This window comes from Aethalodelphis obliquidens, unplaced genomic scaffold (genome assembly GCF_003676395.1).
Source record: "Aethalodelphis obliquidens isolate GAN/ISIS:26980383/991018 unplaced genomic scaffold, ASM367639v1 scaffold53, whole genome shotgun sequence".
Taxonomy (NCBI): Eukaryota; Metazoa; Chordata; class Mammalia; order Artiodactyla; family Delphinidae; genus Aethalodelphis; species Aethalodelphis obliquidens.
This window is the reverse complement of record NW_020837997.1, coordinates 12,323,139-12,345,127: the sequence shown is the minus strand read 5'-3', so window position 1 is coordinate 12,345,127 and position 21,989 is coordinate 12,323,139. Positions and strand designations below refer to the sequence as shown.

The 21,989-nt window shown below is 57.7% G+C and overlaps 2 protein-coding genes and 1 pseudogene across 3 annotated transcripts; all 3 read left to right on the top strand.

Moving 5' to 3' along the window:
• The first annotated feature begins 1,186 nt into the window (after positions 1 to 1,186).
• Positions 1,187 to 8,898, top strand: DOHH (deoxyhypusine hydroxylase). Of its 2 annotated transcripts, none has more exons than XM_027085564.1 (5): positions 1,187 to 1,449; positions 4,116 to 4,440; positions 6,087 to 6,163; positions 6,650 to 6,899; positions 8,121 to 8,898. In XM_027085564.1, exons 2-5 carry the CDS (start codon positions 4,167 to 4,169, stop codon positions 8,438 to 8,440), a joined length of 921 nt encoding a protein of 306 aa, XP_026941365.1. In that variant the 5' UTR covers positions 1,187 to 1,449; positions 4,116 to 4,166; the 3' UTR covers positions 8,441 to 8,898. The 2 variants fall into 2 exon arrangements, with proteins under 2 accessions (XP_026941365.1, XP_026941366.1); XM_027085565.1 differs by having other exon boundaries at positions 1,190 to 1,449; positions 6,650 to 6,890.
• A 5,335-nt stretch (positions 8,899 to 14,233) lies between these two features.
• On the top strand, positions 14,234 to 16,661 carry LOC113608971 (small integral membrane protein 24-like). Its single transcript, XM_027086026.1, has 4 exons — positions 14,234 to 14,297; positions 14,958 to 15,063; positions 15,317 to 15,382; positions 16,532 to 16,661. Exons 1-4 carry the CDS (start codon positions 14,234 to 14,236, stop codon positions 16,659 to 16,661), a joined length of 366 nt encoding a protein of 121 aa, XP_026941827.1.
• A 1,281-nt stretch (positions 16,662 to 17,942) lies between these two features.
• LOC113608754 (small integral membrane protein 24-like) lies at positions 17,943 to 20,879 on the top strand (annotated as a pseudogene).
• The last annotated feature ends 1,110 nt before the right edge of the window (positions 20,880 to 21,989 follow it).

Here is a 21,989-nt window from a genome sequence, read left to right as displayed (position 1 = left end):
TAGAGGTTACCAGGGCCTGAGGCCACTGTGAATAATGCTTTGATGAACATGGATGCACAATTATCGGAGTCCCTGCTTTCATTTCTCTTGGGTGTAACTAGGAGTGGAATTGCTGGATCATATGGTTGTTCTATGTTTAACTCTTTGAGGAACCGCTATATTCTTTTTTTTTTTTTCCTCTCCCGCTGCGGAGCACAGGCTCCGGACGCGCAGGCCCAGCGGCCATGGCTCACGGGCCCAGACGCTCCGCGGCATGTGGGATCTTCCCGGACCGGGGCATGAACACATGTCCCCTGCATCGGCAGGCGGACTCTCAACCACTGCGCCACCAGGGAAGCGCCCGCTATATTCTTTTGACACAATCACTTACAAGCTCTCTTTTCTCTGGCTGGTGGCAGCCAGTGGTGGCTTGGACCTTCATGGGGGCGGTAGATGAGCAAAGTACCTGAATTCCGACTCTATTTCAGAGGCAGAGTTAACAGGACCCTGGATGTCTAGGATGGGGAGGCTAACGGTTCATGGTTGCTCCATCCTTCCTACGTGTCAAAAACCTTGTACTTAGCCTTAACATAACTCTTTCTTCCAAATGCCATGTCCATTCCCGCCACAAATCCTGTTTGCTCCACCTTCAGAATTAATCCAGAATCTGAATACTTCTCTCTCCCTTCACCGTCCCTCCTGTCTGTTTTCTACTCACCAGCCTGAATGATCCTGTTAACAGTCAGAGTATGCCATTTTCCTGATTACGACACTCCAGTGGTTTCTCATTTTGTCAGAGTAAAGCCAAGTCCTTCCTAAAACCGCCCACCCCATACACGCACCAACGTGATTATTGTTTCCTCCTTAGCCTGTCACCACCTAATATGTATTTTTACTTATCCTATTACTGTTTGTCTCCTTCAGACAACCAGACTGCGAGGTTGATAAGGGTAAGGGCTGCAGGCCGTCTTGTCCTCAGCGCCCATAAACTATGTGTTAAATGAATGAATAAATGAACGACTGGATCAAGTCCTTGTTTTCATCCCTACCAATCTCGCGTCTAGCCACGCGAGTCCATTGGCCGCGCCCCTGAAAACTTACCGCGCCCCAGGGACACTACGCAAGCTGTATCGCTAGGCGGCCCCACCTCCGGGCTGAATCGGCACAAACCATTTCCACTCGTCGTACCGGCTGGGGAGGCCGGAGAAAATCTCTTACAGGGAAAGGATGGAAGTTGCCCTTCCCTTTCCCTGAGGAATGCCATAGACTCCGCCTGATGTGTGATTGTGAGCTATGGCACCGGTGCTAACTCGCGCTTCCGGGCCTCCTCACGCTGCGGAGCCTTTGACTACATTTCCCCCTCGGTGCTGCGTTGGTACCGTCCGGCTCTGTCACGTGGGCAAGATGGCGGCCCCCAGAGCGCTGTAGGAGCGTCGCGGGTGCTGGCAGTGGCGGGAGCAGGCCGGTCCGGTAGGTCCTCTGATCCGGGAGCTCGCTGGGGCGTTCCGGCGGCGGGGGAAACGTGGAGGACGCCTCGTTGGGGGTCCCGGCTCTGGGATTCTTTGGCTGGGGGGATCGAAGGGCTTCCTTCTGACAGGTCCCGGCAGCTCTTCCCCATGAATTCTGGACACTCGGTCTCCCGGGATCTCTTCACTAAAGAGTCAGCACGTGGGGCGGGGGTCCCATGTTGGGCAACCCCTTTCTTGGGGTTCTGGGAGAACCAACCTGTGAGGGATCCAGTACTGGGGGATCCACATAAACAGAGGAAGAGACACCCAGTTCCTGGGAGTCTCTTCCAAGGAGCGTTGGGGAGCTGGTCGTCGCTGGGGGATCCTGCCGGCAGCCCCGAGGTTTGCCGTGTCGGGGCGACCCCTCTCTGAGGGGCGGGTCTAGTTATCGGAGATCTTTTTTTTTTTTTTTTGCGGTACGCGGGCCTCTCACTGTTGTGGCCTCTCCCGTTGCGGAGCACAGGCTCCGGACGCGCAGGCTCAGCGGCCATGGCTCACGGGACCAGCCGCTCCGCGGTACGTGGGATCTTCCCGGACCGGGGCACGAACCCGTGTCCCCTGCATCGGCAGGCGGACTCTCAACCACTGCGCCACCAGGGAAGCCCTATCGGGGATCCTTTTCTTGGGAATTCTTGGTTTAGAAAATCCTCAAGGGGGCGGATTCCCAGATTCTGCCTTGGTTGGGGGCTGATCCCCTCAACCCCATGTCCATACCCCTGTCCCCCTTCCCACTGAAAAATGGGCCTAATATATGGGTAGCGGGCTTCCAGATGTACCCCCTTACTTGTCCTCCTGAGTATAGAGGTGGGTGTTGGGCTCCCTGTGGAGATTTTTTAAAAAATAAATTTATTTATTTTTGGCTGCGTTGGGTCTTCGTCGCTGCGCGCAGGTTTCCTTTAATTGCGGCGAGCGGGGGCTGCTCTTTGTCGCGGTGTGCAGGCTTCTCACTGCGGTGGCTTCTCTTGTTGAGGAGAACAGGTTCTAGGCGCGTGGGCTTCAGTAGTTGTGGCACGCGGGCTCAGTAGTTGTGTTCCGCGAACTCTAGAGAGCGGGCTCAGTAGTTATGGCGCACGGACTTAGTTGCTCCGCGTCATGTGGGATCTTCCCGGACCACGGCTCGAACCCGTGTCCCCTGCATTGGTAGGTGGATTCTTAACCACTGCGCCACCAGGGAAGGCCCTCCCTGTGGAAATATTTATTACCAGCTCTGGCTTATCAAGTGCCTACTAAGTACCAGCAGTGGGTACTAAGTGCTCTATGAGCATCATTCCATTGACAGCAACTCTGTGATGTCCATGTGCCCTTTACGCCTATTTTACAGATGATACAGATTTATACTGTGTATAAACCACTCAGTACCGTGCCTGGCAGGCAGTGGGTGCCCAATTCATTCAACAATACTTATTGAGTGCCTGCTGCCATAGCGACAGACACTGTGCTGGGCCTTGGGGTTACAACAGTGAACAAAATAGTGTGTGTCTCTCCTTTGTGTCTTGAGGGAGGCCCTGCACAGACCGGGATTCATGAGTCCTGGGCGCTGTCAGCACTTGACTTGCTCTGTGACCCCAGACAGGTCACAGCTCATCTGTGTAGAAGAAGGAGTTGGGTCTCCATGGTCCATAATGCCTTGCCAGCTTGCTCACCCCTGGCTTCACTCTTTTGCATGTCACCTCCTTTGATGGTCACCTGTGCGCAGGCAGCTGCACTTCCCCCATTATGCCTGCTCAACCCTACTTACGCCTCTGGGAGCTACAGCCTGCTTGTCAGGTTCACGGAGCATGTCATTGGTCTGGAGGATGGAGCCCAGCCTCAGCTGTGTCCTTGAATCTTAATCCATCTATTCAACATGGCGTTTGTGGTTTAGAGCTTGACTCGGGAGCCTGGCTCTACAAGTGGTTGTGCTTTTGTGTACTTTACAGTACTGTATAGAGTACAGTAGTACAGTATCTTTATTTCAAGCCCAGGATGTCCGGAAGCAAGCGTAAAAGCAGCGGTGATGTAGCTGGTACTGCTAAGAACCGCCAACCAATAACGCTGGAAACAAAAGTGACAATAATTGAGAGACTGGGGCCAGGCGAAAAGATGGTAGACGTCACTCGTTCTTGTAACATGAATCGTTCAGCCATCAGAACAATTCTAAAGAAGAAGGACAAGATCATGGACATGTGAAATCTGCGATAATACCAAAGAAGCGTGGAAAAATGATGGAGGAGATAGGGAAACTTCTCAATGTCCTTTATTCTTTTGGTTTTTGTGTGTGTGTGTATTATCTGTGTGAAAAGTATTATAAACCTATTACAGTACTCTATAGCCGATTATGTTTGTTGGGTACCTAGGCTAACTTTGTTGGACTTATGAACAAATTGGACTTACAGAAATGCTCTCAGAACGGGAACTCGTTTGTATGTAGGGAACTTCTTGTATAGGCCAGAGGCTCAGAGAGGGAAAGTACCTTAGGGAAGGCCACACAGCAAGTAGGCAGGGTCGGAGCCAGGCTTTGAACCCAGATGGCCAGGCTGGTCAGCAGTTAGGAAACCACCCCCACCCCCGAGGTCCTAACGCTGAAACGCACAAGTCAGCGAGCGGTGAAGGGTGTCTCTCACCTGGCCTCTTGTTTTTCTGCTGCAGGTTCTCGAGCCCACGAGTCCCCTTGTTTAGCCCAAGCCCAGCGGCAGCACCATGGTGACGGAGCAGGAGTTGGAGGGGTTGGGGCAGATGCTGGTGGACCCCCAGAAGCCCCTGCAGGCCCGCTTCCGGGCGTTGTTCACACTGCGCGGGCTCGGGGGTCCAGCAGCCATCTCCTGGATCAGCCGGGCCTTCAGCGACGACTCGGCCCTGCTCAAGCATGAGCTGGCCTACTGCCTGGGTCAGATGCAGGACTCACGGGCCATCCCCGTGCTGGTGGACGTGCTTCGTGACACCCGCCAGGAGCCCATGGTGCGCCACGAGGCAGGTGAGTGGCGGTGAGGGTGCGGGCTATACCAGGCTGGCTCTGGAAGGGGTGGGCGATAAGCATCCTCCCACGATCTCTGTCCCTGGTCTCAACTCTGCCGCTGCAGCATAAGAGCCACCCTGAACCCCAGTCAACAGATGGGCGTGTGGCCGCCAGCCAGTCCAACTTTATGGGCCCTGAGATTTGAATCTCACATCACTTTTACGCGTCATAAAATGTGATCCTTTTGAATTTTTTCTTTCTTCTTTTTTTTTCTTTTTAAACGGCTCACGGGCTTAGTTGCTCTGTGGCATGTGGGATCTTCCCAGACCAGGGATCGAACCTTGTCCCCTGCATTGGTAGGCAGATTCTTAACCACTGCACCACCAGGGAAGTCCCCTTTTGATTTTTCAAAAACGATTTAAAAATGGAAAAACCATTCTTCGTTCATACAAAGACATATGGTGTCTCTGGATGGTGGCCATGGATGGTCAACCCCTGAGGTCACTCATTCAGTTCGTTCACCGGACGTATTTATGGACTGCCTGCTGTGGGCCAGGCCCTGTTCTCACAAGGGACTCCGACGGCAAACAAGTTGGACTAGCAACATCCTTGGCGGGTCTGTGCAGCCGGGGCTGTGTTTGTATTGATGTATCCAGTGAGCTCATAGCCAGCAGGGGGAATTGTCTCCATTTGATTGTTTTGGGGCCTTTTTAATATTCCCCATGATGATCTCCAGCTATGCCAGGCTGCCCTGGGGACCGCTCAAGATCCCAATCGCTGATGCTGTTGGAGCTCTCCTTACAGAGAATGTTCGACCCCAAACCTCTCTTGTCCCATAAGTGCTGTTAGTTTGAGTGTGTGATTTTGTAGAACACCCAATCATGTTATGGTGGAAACACTTATGTAAGTGCTAAGGAGGAAAATAAAGCCATGGGCGGGATGGGGGTGCTGGAGGTGTTGCCTTTTTTTTTTTGGCCTCGCCACGGGGCATGTGGGATCCCAGTTCCCCGACTAGGGATCAAACCCGTACCTCCTGCATTTGACACACAGAGTCTTAACCACTGGACCACAAGGGAAGTCCGGTGTTGCCATTTTTAATTGGTGGTTACCAATTAAAAGACCTAAGTGGAGTAAGGGAGTTATCTAGGTAGATGTCTGGGGAAAGGTGCTCCAGGTAGCGGGCACGGCCTTTGCAAAGGCCCTGAGGCAGGATGGTGCTGGTCTGCTGACCCTCCTTGCCCACAGTACAACTTAAAAACCTCCACCAGGTTTTCAGGGCTCCCCTTGATGGGCTCGACTCAGCCAACTGTTCTTGGCTCCTTGCCACCCGTGTCCCCAAGTTGTAATGACACGCTTGTCTGTGTCTCCCCTCTAGGCTGTGAGCTCTGGGAGTGCGGGCCGGGGCGGGGTCTGAGTCTGGTTCCAGCAAAGCCTGATTTCTGGGGAAGGGACTCTAACTGGCACAGCTTCAGGGCTGGACCAGCTCCAGCTCCAAACCTCAGTGGCTGGAGCGGCCCGCAGGATACAGGCAGAGCGATGGGGAGGGGCATCACGGAGGAGGCGTTGGTGCTGGTTAGCGCCTCTCCACCCGCCGCCTCTCCACCCGCCGAGGCATTCAGGGTGTTTCCCAGCCAATCAACATGAGCCCTCTGCCCCATTCTCAGGGGAGGCCCTGGGAGCCATTGGGGACCCAGAGGTGCTGGAGATCCTGAAGCAGTACTCCACCGACCCTGTCATCGAGGTAACGCAGCCCCTCCCCCACCCCCCTCCGTGCTTCGGGCCCAGGAAGCGGCCTCAGACCCTGTGCCTGGTTGCCAGGGTAGCCACCCGGCCCAGGGATGCCGAGAGAGGACCACTGCCCCACTCACGGTTTGTCATCACCTTTAGGACAAAATCCCAAGCCCGCAGGCCCCAAGTAGTCTGGCCCGGCCACCTCAGGTCACCTCTGTTGTTGGCTCTTCCCTGACGGGTCCGGCACGTCCTGCCTTGGGGCCTTTGCACTGGCTGATTCCACCTGACGCCTCTCTCACTGGTTCTGATGTCACCTTCAAGCGAGCCCCTCCTGGCCCTCTGCCCCTGGTCACTCTCTAGTCACAGCAGCCCCTGCTGGTTTGTCTCCAGTCTGGAAAGATCAGTTGGTCCTGTGTCTGTTGGCTCCACCCCTGCTAAACCGGGAGCCCTGGGGGCTGGGGGAGGGCCCGGCACATCCACCTCCCTGTCCCCGCAGGTGGCAGAGACGTGCCAGCTGGCCGTCCGGCGGCTGGAGTGGCTGCAGCAGCACAGCGGGGAGCCGGTGGCTCAGGGGCCCTACCTTTCCGTGGATCCGGCCCCATCCGCTGAGGAGCGCGACGTGGGGCGGCTGCGGGTGGCGCTGCTGGATGAGGCCCGGCCGCTCTTCGACCGATACCGAGCCATGTTCGCCCTGCGTGATGCTGGCGGGGAGGAGGCTGCCCTGGCGCTGGCCGAGGGTGAGGAGGGGCCCCGGGGGGCAGGGTCGGGGCCGCTTGGGGAGGCCCAGTGGCCACATCTGTCATACGGGGCAGCCCAGCGTCCCAGGGCACTTGCATCCTGGGGCAGGTACTCCTCTTATTACCCCTGCTTCTCTGTGGAGGAAGCCTAGGCCCAGAGAGGCACAGATACTTGCCCAAGATCACACAGTGGTCCGAGCAGCAGTTGGGATTTGATCCCCAGAGGCCCTGTTTTTTAAATTTTTTTGGCCACGCGAGGCATGCGGGATATTAGTTTCCCGACTAGGGATCGAACCTGCGCCCCCTGCATTGGAAGCGCAGAGTCTTAACCGCTGGCCCACCAGGGAATTCCCCAGAGGCCCTGTCATCATTTCTTGTGTCATTTTCATCCCAGCTCTGCAGGGAGCCCCGTGCAAGTCTGCGGGGCTGTGGTTCCCCCACCTGAAAAGGAGGGGGGGACTTGGGGAATCCTGGGGTCCCTTGGCACCGCCCCCCATTGCCTGAGGTGGTCTGCTTCTGGTCCACAGAGCACTCAGAGCCCCCCTCTGCCCTCCTGGAGCTTCCTGTCTGGCAGAGGAGATGTCCGGCCATCACCATGACCCAGGATCCAGGGGATGCCGGGTGGGAGCACAGAGTGGGTGGGTGGTGGGTTTGTCCTGGATAATGCTCGGAGCAGGGGCCGCACAGTCTGGCGGGCCTGCTTCAAACCAGCTCTGCCTGAAAAGTGGCATCTGATTGCAGGCAGGTAGCTCCCAGGTCCGGCCGCGGGTCCCCATCAGGAGAAGCGTGGCCTGTCTGACTGTGGTGGGGTGAAAGGCCCGGGACTCCCAGTGTCACTGATAAGACTCTATCGTGTGTGGAGTCGTGTGGGAAGCAACCCAGAAGCACAAATGCACAACATGCCTGCAAATAGCACTGGCTGGTGTGAGGACAACGCAGAGTACAGAAGTCCAGGGAGAGGCGGGGAGGGACGCTGGGCCTGGGAAGGAGGACGCCACGCCCGGTCCGGCCAGAGGGAGGGCGGAGTTCCCAGTGCCTGGCTGGCCCCTCGTTGCTTCTCCTGCCCCGTGTCTCCGGGCCCTCCCTCTGGGCAGCGCTGAGCACCAGGGCGGGGTGTCCTCGACGGGAACCCTTTCCACCCCTCTTGGACACTTCTGTCCCCAGGCTGCCCCGCCCCAGGTCCCTTCCTGTCCCGATGGCTCCCCCAGCCCGCAACTCTCTCTCCCGCAGGCCTGCAGTGCGGCAGTGCCCTCTTCCGCCACGAGATCGGCTATGTCCTGGGCCAGCTGCAGCACGAAGCGGCCGTGCCCCAGCTGGCGGCGGCCCTGGCGCGACCCGCCGAGAACCCCATGGTGCGGCACGAGTGCGCGGAGGCCCTAGGGGCCATCGCCCGGCCCGCCTGCCTGGACGCCCTGCGGGCCCACGCGGCAGACCCCAAGCGTGTGGTGCGGGAGAGCTGCGAGGTGGCCCTGGACATGTATGAGTATGAGACAGGGTCGGCCTTCCAGTACGCAGACGGGCTGGAGCACCTGCACCCACCCCCCTTATAGGGCCGTGCCCAGCTGTCTCCCTCGAGGACTCTGCCCATAAACCATGTTGGAATGAATTGCATCTCGCTTCCCTGCCTCCCAGCCGCTTTCGCATCTTGAACCCCTGGGTGGACTGCAGGCTCCCCGGGGCCAGGCTGAAGTCTCTTCTCTGCCACTCTGAGTGCAGGGCTGCAGTGTTGGCGTGGGAGGGGTATCTAGGGGGTCCAGGGACAGGGCTGTGCTCTGGGGGATTGGGGTGCTGTGGCCCAGCTTCTCTAGGAATGAGGGGGGTGCAGGGAAAGGTGCTATGGGCAAACCCGTCCCCGTCGGGCCTGGGCAGGGTCTGGGGGCGTCAGAGAGCTGTCCTTGGGGTGGGCAGGTGGTCCCTGGGTGGGGTGGCCTGGGCTGGAGCTCAGGGAGGGACAAGCAGGTCCCAGGACATTCCCCAAATGGACTATTAAATTATTTTTGCCAAGTGATGACTGTCAGAGTGTGTTGGGGGGCCTCTGGGGTGAGGGTTGGCTGCTCTAAAGGAACATATCCTAAGTGTGGGGGGCCAGGGCGTTTGGAGAGCTCAGCTCTGGGATCTGCCCTGCCCCAGACACTGTGACCGACACGAGCCTGTGGCCCTGTTTCACATCAGTTCCCAGGGGTAAAATCTGCCCAGCCAGACCCCCCCAAAGGGGTTGAGGGGGAACAGCCCTGCATCCTGGCCCTCTCCAAACCTCATCCTCACCTACTCCTATTGGGGGCATAGGGGAAGGGGTTTAGTGGTATGACAAAGAGTCTGGGCCCAACCTACCTACCTCCCTTACTGCCTCCTCATGCAGTCTCAAGCAGCCCATTTACCGCTCTATAAAATGGGTGTTAACAAGAGAACCTAATTTTACATGTGATGCATTTTCCACACCAAGCAATTCTCTGTTTCTCCATGGATGTCAGCTGGGCGTCCCGCAATTCAATTCAGTTCTCTGACACTATCTACCCTGAATCAGTGCAGACCCTCCAGGTTCAGGGTTCAGTCCTGCAGGACTGCCCCCACTTCAGATGCAGGTCCCAAGTCTGGACCTCCCATACTTCTGACTGGTTATGAATTGGGGTTCCCACCACCCCCTCTTCACATTTGAAGAATGGCTCACAGAATCAGGAAAGCACTTTACTTAACCTGTTTATCATAAACGAGGCAAATGAACAGCCAGATGAAGAGGCACAAGGTCTGAAGGGTCGGAAACACAGGAGCTTCTGTCCCCGTGGAGTTTGGGGTGGATGCTTTTAACCTGCTCGGAAGCTCTCCAAGCCCCTTCCTGTAGGGTTTTTATGGAGGTTCCATCACGTGGGCATGATTTGGCAAATCACTGGCCATTGGCAATAATCTCAGTCCCCAGCCCCTCTCCTCTCCCTGAGGGTTGGGGCTGAAAGTTCCATCCCTCTAATCCCAGGGTCAGTTCCCCTGGCCACCAGCCCCCATCCCGAAGCTGCCACGCCCCTGCCCTCATTAGCATACACGCAGGCGTGGTGGAAAGGGGCTGATTATGAACCACAAAGGAGGCTCCCCTCTCCCCCATCACTCAGGAAATTACACGGTCCTGGGAGCTCCAAGCCAGGAACCAGGACGAAGACCAAACAGATCTCTTGTTATCTCACAGCGTCACCCTCGGGCGCTAGCTGCGGGCCCCCTCCCCCATTTATCCCCTGGCCCCCAGCCCCTCTCGCCAACTCGGCCATCGCTTCAGCCTTTCTCCCTTCTCCAGTTTTCCCTCTTTGCCCGTCAGCATAGATAGGCTGTAATTTCTTTTCTTTTTTGAATTTTATTTTATTTATTTTTTATACAGCAGGTTCTTTTTAGTTATCTATTTTATACATATTAGTGTATATATGTCAATCCCAATCTCCCAATGCATCCCACCACCACCCCCTCCGCCATTTTCCCCCCTTCAAGCTGTAATTTCTTAAAAACATGAACCACCACCACCCACAGCCCTTCCTGACTCCATGACTTGCAGCTCTTTCAAACCTGCACCAACTAGGACCGCCCCTCCTGTCCCCAGAACCGTCCTTGCCCACAGGTGACCTCCCAGTGTCCAAATACGGTGGTCACATCTCAGTCTGCGCCCTCCCCCTCTCAGCAGCCTCTGACCCGGCCAGCCACCCTGCTCCTGGGAAATTCTCAGGGACTCCGCCTCTGGGCCCAGGGCTGAGTCCTCCGGCCCCACCCACACCCCCGCCCGGGCGGTCTCATCCACTCTTGGGGCTCGAACCCCATCTATGTCCCAATGACGCCCACTGTCCTGACTCCAGCCCGGGGCCTCCTCTGAGCTCTTGGCTCGGGGTCCAGTTTGGACATCTCCACTTAGATATTGCTGAGGCATCCCAAACTTAGCCTGTCCTGAGAATTCCTCATGTTACCTCCCAAAGTGGCTCCTCCCACAGGAAATGGAAACTCCATCATTTCAGGTGCTCAGCCTGCAAACATTGGGGTTTGACCAGTTTAAGATCTACCCCAGCTCTGCCCATTGCCCCACCCCCCACCCCCGCCAAGCCTCTGCCTCCACCTGGTCCAGCATCATTATTGCCCACCTGGAGCAGCTCAATCCCTCCTCCCCATCCCTGGCTCCCATCCTCAGCCCATAGTCTGTCTTCCCCAGAGAAGCCACCGGAGGGCGCCCGTGAGCACCTGAGTCAGGTCCCGTCTAACAAGCCCAGGAAGGTCCTGCCCCAGGGCCTTTGCACCGAATGTTTCCTCTGCCTGGAAAGCTCTTGCTTTTGGTACTCCCATGCCCGGTTCCCTTCCTTCTCTGGGTCTCTGCTGAAATGTCATCTGACCATGGCCTTGGCTGCTCTATTGTGAGAGGCTGCTCTATTAGACCATGGTCTCCCCCCACAGTACCCTCAAACCACTCTTTGCTTTTTAACACGATATATCATTTACTCTGAGGTTATGCATTTCTCAGAGTCTATCTCTCCATCTTGAACGTCAGCTCCACGAGAGCAGGGACATCCTGTGCAAAGGCCCTGAGGTGGGGATGGACGTGCAGGGTAGCACCTGGCGTGGTTGGAGCTGAGCGAGGGAGGGGGGCCAGTGGGCGGAAGTGATTTGCAACGTGATCCATGCAGGCAGATGGAGGCCGTGGGGGAGCCCCAAATCCTCTTACCCAAAAGCTCCTTAATACTTCCGCCTGGCGGGTCACCACCGGGCTGCCCCTGCTCCAGGTGGCTGCCATGCCAGCGCTGGCACTCGAGGAGGGGATGGAGGGCTGGAGCCCGGCCTCGCCACTCTACGAGGAGTACCGCCCACCGCCGCTGGACACCATCCGCCTCCCCAGGTACGCGCTGTACCTGCTTCTGGCTGCGTTCGTGGTGGTGGCCGTAGCCTACGCCATTGTCGGGCATCTCATCAAGGACCTCGCCCACGACCTGGCCGGTGAGCCACTACCCACTACGAGCCTGGCTTGGGCTAGTGCTGGGCCACTTAGTGGGGGGGTGTCCGAGGGCCTCTCCTTGCCAGGGAGGGGACAGAGGGTGGCCGGGCCTAGGGATGCTCCTCACCAGCCTCCTGCCTCAGACTGGGCATTCGGCCCGAAGCCGGACCAGGAGGATGGCCCCCGGGAGCTGCCCGAGAGCCCCGAGGACGAAAATCTGGAGGAGCTGGACCTGCAGCTGGCGCTGGCCTGGCGGGTTGACGAGGACACCGCTCAGGGTGGCGAGGGGGCCCCCGCAGAAGCCCCAGGCCGGCCCTGCCACCGCCCCTCCATCGCCTTCAAAGACCCACCAGCCCGAAGCTCCTTCTGGAAGCTGGGCTGAGCCAGGCCCTGCCCTCCAGCCCGGGAGCCGGTTCCAGCCCCTTTGGCGGTTGTATAAACCAGACTTGTGCCCATCAGAGCCCTTTCACCTTTGATCTGTGCTGTCTTGACAGAGAACATTCTCTTTCTTGGCTGGTGGACTCCAGTGTCTGGACACTGATTTTTTTTTTAATTAATTAATTTTATTTTTAATTTATTTTTGGCTGTGTTGGGTCTTCATTGCTGTGCGCGGGCTTTCTCTAGTTGCGGAGAGTGGGGGCTACTCTTCGTTGCGGTGCGCGGGCTTCTTCTCATTGCGGTGGCTTCTCCTGTTGTGGAGCACGGGCTCTAGGCATGTGGGCTCAGTAGTTGTGGCTCGCGGGCTCTAGAGTGCAGGCTCAGTAGTTGTGGTGCATGGGCTCAGTTGCTCCGTGGCATGTGGGATCTTCCCGGACCAGGGCTCGAACCCATGTCCTCTGCATGGGCAGGCGGATTCTTGATCACTGTGCCACCAGGGAAGCCCTGGACACTGATTTATTTCCACACTCTGGTTTCCCCCATAGTCCCAGAGCCTAACTCCACCTGGCCTCCACCAAGCCCTTGGCAACCTGTAAACCAAAAAACACTAAGAAGATTAATAATAACAACAATAATAGTGGCCAACCCTTAGCTAGAGCTTCGAATGTGCCTGCTATCGTATGCTAAGCAACCCCTTTCCTTGTATTAACATTATCTCGTTAAATCCTCCGAGGTACGATTTATTGCACCCATTTATCAGATGGGAAAACAGAGGCACACAGCCCAGAAGTGACTCGGTCGGAGTAGAGAGAACGTTTTGCGAAAAGAGGCTGGCCCAGCGACCTGCCTCGGAAAGCAGAAGCCTGCTCCTCTGGGCTCCTCCACCTCTGAATCTTCTCAGCTCCCGCCTCTCACCTCATTCCTGGTTCGGCAGCTGGATGGGTCCGTCTCTGGGGGTCCTGACTTCCTAACTAGCCTGAGGGCTTCCTTCACTCCTGAGTTTTGCACGGGCTGGGGCACACAGTAGGAGCTTCACCTGTGCCTGCCTGGCTGGTCGAACTGGGCTTGTCCTGGGCTCCACTGAGTGGCCCTCCTGCACAGCGACCGTGGTCAGACCTCAGGAAGGGAGGGGGCTCCAGGAATTCACAGGCACTCCGTACGTGCCTGGGCAATAATGCTGGTGTTCTCCCAGCCCCCAGGCGTCCAACGGAGGTCTCAGGCCTGGAGAAGGACCAGGCCTCCCCATCCCAGCCTTCCTGCCATGTGATTGGGCTGTGGCTGTCCCGTGGCAGCTGGGGTGGGGTCCCCATTCGTCCAGGCAGGGCCCCCTATCTAATCAACCTGGGGATCAAGGTTGACACGCAGGAGAGCCAGGAATCTGAGTCATCAGCTATCCCAGGGGCCCCATTCTCTGGCCACACAGCAGCAACTGGGTTTGGAGGTAGATGGTGGCTCATCCCTTCTTGCCCCGTTTGCTCCCCCTGGAGCTGGCTGTGGGTCCCCAGGGGTCGGGGACCCAAGAGGAGCCAGTATAAGCTGGTGGTGGGAGAGACCCGCGTTTACATCTAGTTCTAGCTGCTTATGCCCGGCCTGACGCTCCTGCGCCCCCTGGCGTCTCTGTAAAACGCAGGTGGCAAAATTTCATGGTGCATGCAGAGAAAGAATCGTAATGATGTGTAAAAAGCACTGAGCCGGGAAGGAAGCTCAGGGCCAGTTCAGCCCGGTGCCTGTGGCGGGGAGCCTGGGGGACCCTGAGGCTGGCGGTCCTGGGTGGGGTGCAGGGCTGAGGGGCCGGACTCCCGTGTTAATCGTTACACCAGGTCCAGAGTCTGCCCTCCTGGAAGGCGGGGTAGAGGGGGTGGATGCCAACCAGGTGGGGCAAAGGGAGGGGCCCTCTGGTCTGGGCCTGCCCCGCCCCCAGACCTGCCTGCCCCCTTATCAGGGGCTGGGCAGGGTCTCCCCTGACTCTGACCGGACTGTGCACTCCCGTACCTGGACTGGCTGGATCCTCCGTGCCATGGGGACCCTGGAGACCCTGCTGCTCTGCACCCTGCTCCTGTCGCCGGCGGAGGCCCAGCAGGGTAGGGCTCCGACCTCTGGGGCAGGGGTGGGAGGATGGGTCGTGGGGATGGGCTTGGACACAGGCTCGCCATCTCCTCCTTTGATGAGAAACCAAAGCCTCCGAGAGGAGTGGGCAGGCAGAAGAGGAATGGGGTCAGGCCCCTCTTGGAGGCAGCCTCCCTAACTCCCCCACTTCCTCTGGGCCTCCCACCTCATCCCTGAGCACCCCCTCCTCTCAGAGCTCCGTCCCCTTCTCTAAAACCTACCTCTGAGGGAACTCCCTGGCGGTCCAGTGGTTAGGACTTGCTGCTTTCACTGCCTGGGACGCGGGTTCAATCCCTGGTCAGGGAACTAAGATCCCAAAAGCTGCGGCGCAGCTGAAAAAAAAAAAGAAGAAAGAAAAATTTAAAAGGACTTCCCCGGCGGTCCAGTGGTTAAGACTCAGTGCTTCCACTGCAGGGGGCATGGGGCACGGGTTCGATCCCCGGTGGGGGAACTAAGATCCCGCATGCTGCCGGGCGCAGTCAAAAAACAAAACCAAAACCACCTGTGAAACCCAGCCCCTTTCCAAGACCCCTCTGTCTGAGCATCCCCTGCACCCTTCGCCCCCTGTCCTTTCGGGGGCCCCCCACCTTTCCCATTTCTGAGTCTCCTCTGCCCCCGCCTCCTAACAGCCTCAGGGCGTCATCTGAAGCCATGGCTGGTGGGTCTGGCTGCTGTCGTGGGGTTCCTGTTCATCGTCTTCATCCTCATGCTGGCCAACCGTATCTGGTGCTCCAAAGAGAGGTGGGAGCCCCTTTCCCCACCCTCCATCTCCTCCCCAAAGCGCTGGGCACCCCCTCCTACCTCATGACCCTCTCTGGTCCCTTTCTTGTCTCCCCATTTCCCTGCTCCCCCTGCTCCCACAGCTCAGGACAGCCATGCAGCCCCCTCTCTTGCTTCCTGGAGTCCCCCCAGCCTGGGGGAGACTGAGGCTGAGGCTGCCCCCACTTCCCACCCTTCACCCACCCTCATCTCTCCATCTCCATCTCTTCTGCAGAGCTGAGGATGAAGAGGGGTCTGCATTCAGAAGGGATCCCCACTTGTACGAGGAAGTGGACCTGAGGTACTGCCGTGTGAGCATGTGTAGATGTGTGTGGGTGTCAGGGGGTCTGCGTGAGGCCCCTCCTCGAGGAGGGGAGGGGTGGGTGAGCACGGATGACCTCTTTCTGTCCTTGAACACCTCAAGCACGTTCCTGCCCCAGGGCCTTTGCACTTACTGTTGGTTCTACTTTGTACACCTTTCGTCATATCTTCTGGCTGGCTCTGTCTCTCCTTCAGTCCCTGCTCAGATGTTTCTTCCTCACAGAAGCCCACCTTGACCACCAGCCTTCCTGACACTCTCTCCGCCACAACCCTGCATCTGTCTTTGCATGTATCATTAGCTGAAATTATCTTAGTCATTTACCGGTTTCTCGACACTAGATAGTGGCTTCCAGTAAGTGAACAGAACTTAGCTTTGGTCCTGGCTCTGGCCCCAGGGCCTGGCACAGGGCCTGGCACACAGTACGCACTTAATAAATACCTGTCGAACAAGACCGTGGTGTGGGATTGTGTAGGGACTGTGCAGAAGTGTGTGATTTGGTGTGGGTAACTCTCCTGGGCTGAGCGTCTCCCATGATCCTGGCTCAGGGATGCGGGCAGGGCTGGGGGCTCTTTCAGGGCAAGGTCCTAATTTGGGCAAAGGCTTGGGGACAGAAGTAGGAGCTCAGGAGCTGGGAGGACACTATCCTGGCTGGGAGATTCTCAGCTGAGCCCAAGATGCCTGAGGGACAGGCGTGGGCCAGACTGTGCTTTGTCTATGACCCAGCTCAGGCCCAGAAAATGTGATTCCTACTCCCAGGATGTGCTGGAGGGGCCAGATCCCACAGGTGCTCCTAATTTGTAGTTTCCTCCCTGCCTTATTCATTCCTCCTCCACCCATCCACCCGCCCACCCATCCATCCATGCATCCACCCATCCATCCATCCTCCCATCCATCCATCCTTCCTTCCTTCCTTCCTCCCATCCACCCATCCTTCCATGGGACAATTGACCCTTAGTTTCTGCCTTTGTGAAATGGAAATAACAAGGCTGCCTTGTTAGGGCTGTTTTGAAGATTCAACAAAGATTCTTTCTGTAAAGCGCTCCTCGTAAGACCTGGTACAGGTAAGTGTTCGCTAAATGGGAGTGACTCTGTTTCTTATTGTGGTCTGGGGCCTCTGTGTCCCTACAGTAAAGAAAAGAAGGGGAAGAAAGAGGAGGAGAAAAAGGCCAAGAAGGAAGGAGAGAGCAACTTGGGGCTGGAGCTGGAGGAGAAAGAGGAGCTCAGAGACCAGGAGCAAGTCAAGAACACGGCCATGTGAAAACTCCTCAGCCGCTGCCTCCAGGCAGCCCCCCAGAGGTGCCCCTTCCACACCCTAGAAGCAATGACCTGAAGCTGAAGCCACTGCAGTGACTCCATCTGGGGTTGAGAGTACAGCGTCCTGAATGAAGAGGCTTGGGACCACCCCTCCCCCCTCAAGAAGGGATCTTTGTGCGTTATGTGGTCTGTATGTGTTATGATTTGTACCACCTGGTGATTCTCCTTGCATTTAGAGAGCACTCCTGGTTACTGAGAAAACCCCAACCCCTGCAGTTTCATGGCCTCACCTGCTTCTACCCATTGCCTGATTTCTTGGCCCTCTGCCTGATATCTATCTGCCAGAGCCCTCCTCCCTCCCACTCACCTTCAGGACCGGTATCAGCCAGGGACTGCCTCTTGGGGAAGAGCCCTTCAGAAGGGCTACTGTCATCCCGTGGGACTTAGTTTCCCCTTGAGGAGACGGCTTTTGGGGTTGGGGGTAACGCCCAGGCAAGGGTGGGAAACCAAACTCCACGGTGCCCAGATACCCTGGGCAGATTAAGCGCTCCCCTTGCAATCTCGATTCTGCTGTCCTGAGCCCCGAGGGCCGTCTCCTAGGAAAGCCTTGCTCCCCCGCACCAACCCAGGGTTTTGGGTCACGTGACTCCATTTCTGGGAACTGGGTCTTGGAGGGTGCGGTGCCCCCCGCGTGTGAGAACTGGGAAAGGGATCTTGGAAAGGGATCCTCCCTGTTTCCAACCTCCCCACTCTCCTCACTTTCTCCGGGCCCTGGACCTTGCCCTGGATGTTAACCATTTCCTAATGAGCACTTTGATAAAGGCTGGCATTTAGGGCTCCCTTGTGGAGCAGGTAGCTGCGGTTGGTAGGATCCAGTCCAGAAGGCGGGGAGCTTCTGTCTGAGAACATCCCAGGATCGTCCACCAGGGGGCAGAAAAACCATAAATTAAAAAGTGGAATAATCTCCCTAATAGGTGCTCCCACTGAATGCCTAGCATCCTTACGGTCTCCGTCTCGGTCAGTTTGCAATTAGTCTCATTTTCCGGCTGAAAATACTGAGACTTAGAAAGAAGGAAGCCACTGGCCCAGCTCTCCCTGGCTGTTGCTGGCAGAGCTGGGATGGAAGCCCAGGCTGCCCAAACGATGGGGCATGTGCAGGCTCTGGCTAAGGTCAAAGTTGGAGGTTCATGTCCCAGGATGGGAGAGGGTTGGGGTAGGAGGTGTTCCTAGCTGGGAGAACTATGTTCTTTTGGGATGCTGTGTGGCCAAGGGGAAGTGGCCTGACCTCTCTGAGCCTCGACTTGGCTCCTCTTCTGCAACGTGAGGACAAGAGTTCTGACTGCCAGAGTGTGAAGCTTGAAGGAGGTGCCGGAGCTCAAGAGTCATTGCAAGACCTGGCACGTAGCAGGCACTCAGGAAATGAGTTCCCCATCTTTCCTGAGCCTCCCCTCCCATGTCCCTGGCCGTGGGGAGTGACAGGGTCAGGATGGGCCTCAGGGAGACGGGGGCTGGGACGCTTGGGACCCTGAGCCCCTCCCCATGGTGCCCGGAACCCAGTGAGGGGGCCCCACCTCCGACTTCCTGCGGCACCGGCCACATCCTGCCCTGGGGTGCCCTGCGCAGGCCACTTCCCCCTCTGGCTGGGGCGGCAACCCCAGAACCTGCTGGACAGGGGAGAGGACAGACGGAGAAGGATGGATAGATTCTGGACGACCCCCGGCCAATTCTCCCTTCTCGCAGCTCTGGTCCCGCGGCTGGTTCAGGCCCAACCCTGTAAGGCCTCGGAAGGGAGTGGGAGTGCGGTGGCGAAAAGAGTCCCAAGTTGGCGGCCAGGCTGCTGACCCCGCCTTGCTCCCACCCGCAGTGGCCCAGAGGAAGCCGTGGCTGGTGGGGCTGGGGGCTGCGCTGGCCTCCCTCTTCCTCATCTTTGTCCTCACTTTGGTCTACGCCATCTGGTGCAGCGAGCCCTGAGACAGGTAGGTCCTCCTCTTTCTGAGCCCCTCCTTCCCGAAATCTCTAAATCTCTCCTCTCTAAGCCCCTCCCCTCTCTGAGTCCCGCCCCCTAAGCCCCTCCCCGTGTCGGGCCCCCTCTCAGCCCCTCCCCTCTCCGAACATCCTCCAAGGAGGCCGGGCAGGACCAGGGGGTAATTCTTTTTTTTTTAAAATAAGTTTATTTATTTATTTTTGGCTGTGTTGGCTCTTCGTTTCTGTGCGAGGGCTTTCTCTAGTTGCGGTGAGCGGGGGCCACTCTTCATCGCGGTGCACGGGCCTCTCACTATCGCGGCCTCTCTTGTTGCGGAGCACAGGCTCCGGACGCGCAGGCTCAGTAGCTGTAGCGCAGGGGCTTAGTTGCTCCGCGGCATGTGGGATCTTCCCCACGGGCTCGAACCCGTGTCCACTGCATTGGCAGGCAGATTCTCAACCACTGCGCCACCAGGGAAGCCCCAGGGGGTAATTCTTTGATTCAGAATCCATGGGGGCCTCACATAACCTCACTCTCTTCTCTCCTGACTACCGACCTGCAAAATGAGGGTGGCTTCCTCACAGAGAAGCCCATCCCTAATATGTGTTTCAATTGGGGTCTGTAAAGTCTTTTTGGGGGGGAGGGGGTCTGTAAAGTCTTTTTGGGGGGAGGGGGTCTGTAAAGCCTTTACCACCCCCACGCGAACCCCATCCATTTATCTACCCACCTGTCCTTCCCTTCCTCCCTCCAGCCGTCCATCATCCATCCATGCATCAGCCCTCCCTCCCTGTCTCCCTCCGTTTCATTCTCCTTCCCTCCCTCCAGCATCCAATCCTCCATCTGTCCATCCATCCAACCACCCACCTTCCCACCACCCATCCGCACATCCATCGGTCCATCCCAGCCACTCATTAAGCCATCCACCCATCCGTCGGTCCATCCCCCACCTCTCTGCCTGTCCACTCACCCTCGGTTTTGAAACCCCTTATCGGTTTTGGCTCACGCAGCTCAACTATGGGCTCAAGCACTTCCTTCGTGTTCAAACGGGGCGGGTGTCCTAAGCTGCCTGAGCCTCGTCGTCCCCTTCCGTACCATGGGAACAACAAGGGTGCCTGCAGGACTCAGAGGTTCTGTGAACATTGTAAGAAGCCCGGAACCCAAGTCCTTATTAACTTGGGTTACCTGGGCCCTTCTTCTCTCCACAGCAATAAAGGGAAGGAAGAGGAGACTGTGAGAAATGAGGAGAAGGAGGGAGAGGGCGACTGGGGGGTGGAACTGGAGGAGAGAGGGGCCTCTGAACCATGAAGCAATGGCAAGCTCCTCCTCGTGAAGGTTTCCCACTCACCTCCTCCAGGCAGCCATCCAGAGATGCCCCAGTGCCTTCTCCATGCCGCATCAGCAAGGACCCGGCCCTGGGGCCAGTGAGAGGACTCCACCTGGGATTCAGGGGAAAGTGGCCCTTGAGTGCAGAGGACTCAGGACCTGCCCCAAGTCCCTCTTGGAGGGCTCTCTGCGTGTTACCTGGTCGCCCTGTGCCCCTTCCCAAGCTTGGTCTCCACCTGATGATTCTTCTTGAGCTTGGAGGACACCCCTGGCACAAGGAGCAACCACCTCCCCGAGACCCCCTACTATCTCATATCTCTACCCAGTCTGCATCGCTGGCAGCTTTTGGCCCTTTTGATTTCTTCTCCCACCTCCGATTTCTATTGCCCTTTGGATTTCATCGGAGAAGCCAGGTCCTCCTCTTGCCCACGTGCAAGCTCTTCCGAGAGTTTTCCAGGCCTGCTTCGAGGACTCCATAGGAGTCACTTGTCTCCCAGCCCCGCTCCTGGCCTCGGCTTGCTACTCCTGAACGTGAACTTTGAGCTGGCTCAGAGCAAGGCCGTTTCCTGGGAGATGAGGGCTCCTCCTACCTTGTGCTCATTTCGGGGCACTGTCCTGGAGGCAGGGACTCCCAGGGCCTGGGGTGAGGGTGCAGGAGTGCGAGTGGGGAGGAACCCCTTCTTCCAGTCCTGCACTCCTTGTGGGGAGGCGCCATGCAGAAGAAGGAGTTGGAGTCCCCACTTCTTTGCTGTGTGGCCCCGAGGCAAGTAACTTAACCTCTCTGTGCCTAAGTGTCCTGTCCTGTAAAAGGGGAGGATAACAGATTCTTCACAAGTCGTCATGGTTTGAATGACATACGGTCTACAGAAATCCTGAGCGCAGAACCCAGCACCCCAAAAGCGTCTTAATAAATGTCGGCTTTTTGTTATGCTGAAATGGTGAAGATGGGGCGGGCCAAATGGGCCTCCCACCACAGACTCGGGGGATCCTGGAGGTCAGAGGGTGTTTTCCGACGGCAGCTCTGGGAGGGCAGGAGTTTTCTGCCCTCCAGTCTCCTCTTTGCGAGGTCTGGGGCTTCCGGGTGGGTGGCCGTGTTGAGGGGGTCGGGAAGGGAGAAGGGAGGGGCTATCGGGGCTCCTCCCCTTCCGCAGGGGGCGGGACTTCCCCACTAGGGGGCGACGGGGGCGTTTGGGGGTGCGTTCTTTAGGTCGTCGCAAGCCTGGCCCTTTTACGGCGTTTAGTGGGGAGGCAGGGCTGGGACAGCCCCTCAAAGCCAAAAACTGCTTCACCCCAGGGGCCAATGGATGAAAAACACTGAGGCTTTCCTTGAGATAAAAGGACAGATTGAGCCCCCAGCCCGGCAGAGACGCGGCCCCAGGATGAATCTCCAACCCCTGGCTGAACCCTCCATACCAGCTGAACGCTCACCCCCGGACTGAGCCCCTCACCCAAGATGAGATCCCCACCCCGCAAAAGAAGCTCCTGCTAGAGCTCCCCTTCCGCCCCTCCGCCAGGAGAGCCGGACTGTGGGGATGCGGGTCAGCTGACCCCTCCATCCGGGACCCGCTTTCTGGGTCCACGTCCTAGGTCCTCCCACAGGGGGGCGCCAGAACCTCGCCGCTGAGCGCAGAAGAGCCCACCCCGGTTGGGGGTAGGGCATGGGAAGGGTACGTGTCCATCTTGGAGGGGGTCTCGGACTCCACCCCGGCCCCCCAACGATAGTGTCTTCTGCGCCTGTTACTGGGCAGCAGCGTGGGGCTGCGCACCTGCGCGTCAGCGTCGGCGCACCGCACCTGGGTCCCTCTCCGTGCGTCTTGCCTTCGCTTCGTGCCTCAGTTTCCCCGCCAGTGAAAGGGGATATAAACGTCCCTCCCGGGGAGGCTTGTGGGTAGGATGGAAGGAGCCTGTGCAGCGGAGAGCTTTGACTGCACGTCTTGGGGGTCCCTGGGGGACTTGGAATGGGGGCCAGGATGGGGGACAAGGTTTCAGACCCCAGCCTCCAAGGAGGAGAAGTGACTGCCCCTCACATCCATGATGCTTCCCTGA

Coding starts and splice junctions, on each gene's coding strand:
- DOHH (XM_027085564.1), top strand. CDS start 4,167: ATGGTGACGGAGCAGGAGTTGGAGGGGTTGGGGCAGATGCTGGTGGAC. Junction 4,441..6,086: donor CATGGTGCGCCACGAGGCAG/GTGAGTGGCGGT, acceptor CCCCATTCTCAG/GGGAGGCCCTGGGAGCCATT. Junction 6,164..6,649: donor CCACCGACCCTGTCATCGAG/GTAACGCAGCCC, acceptor CTGTCCCCGCAG/GTGGCAGAGACGTGCCAGCT.
- LOC113608971 (XM_027086026.1), top strand. CDS start 14,234: ATGGGGACCCTGGAGACCCTGCTGCTCTGCACCCTGCTCCTGTCGCCG. Junction 14,298..14,957: donor GCCGGCGGAGGCCCAGCAGG/GTAGGGCTCCGA, acceptor TAACAGCCTCAG/GGCGTCATCTGAAGCCATGG. Junction 15,064..15,316: donor ATCTGGTGCTCCAAAGAGAG/GTGGGAGCCCCT, acceptor TCTCTTCTGCAG/AGCTGAGGATGAAGAGGGGT.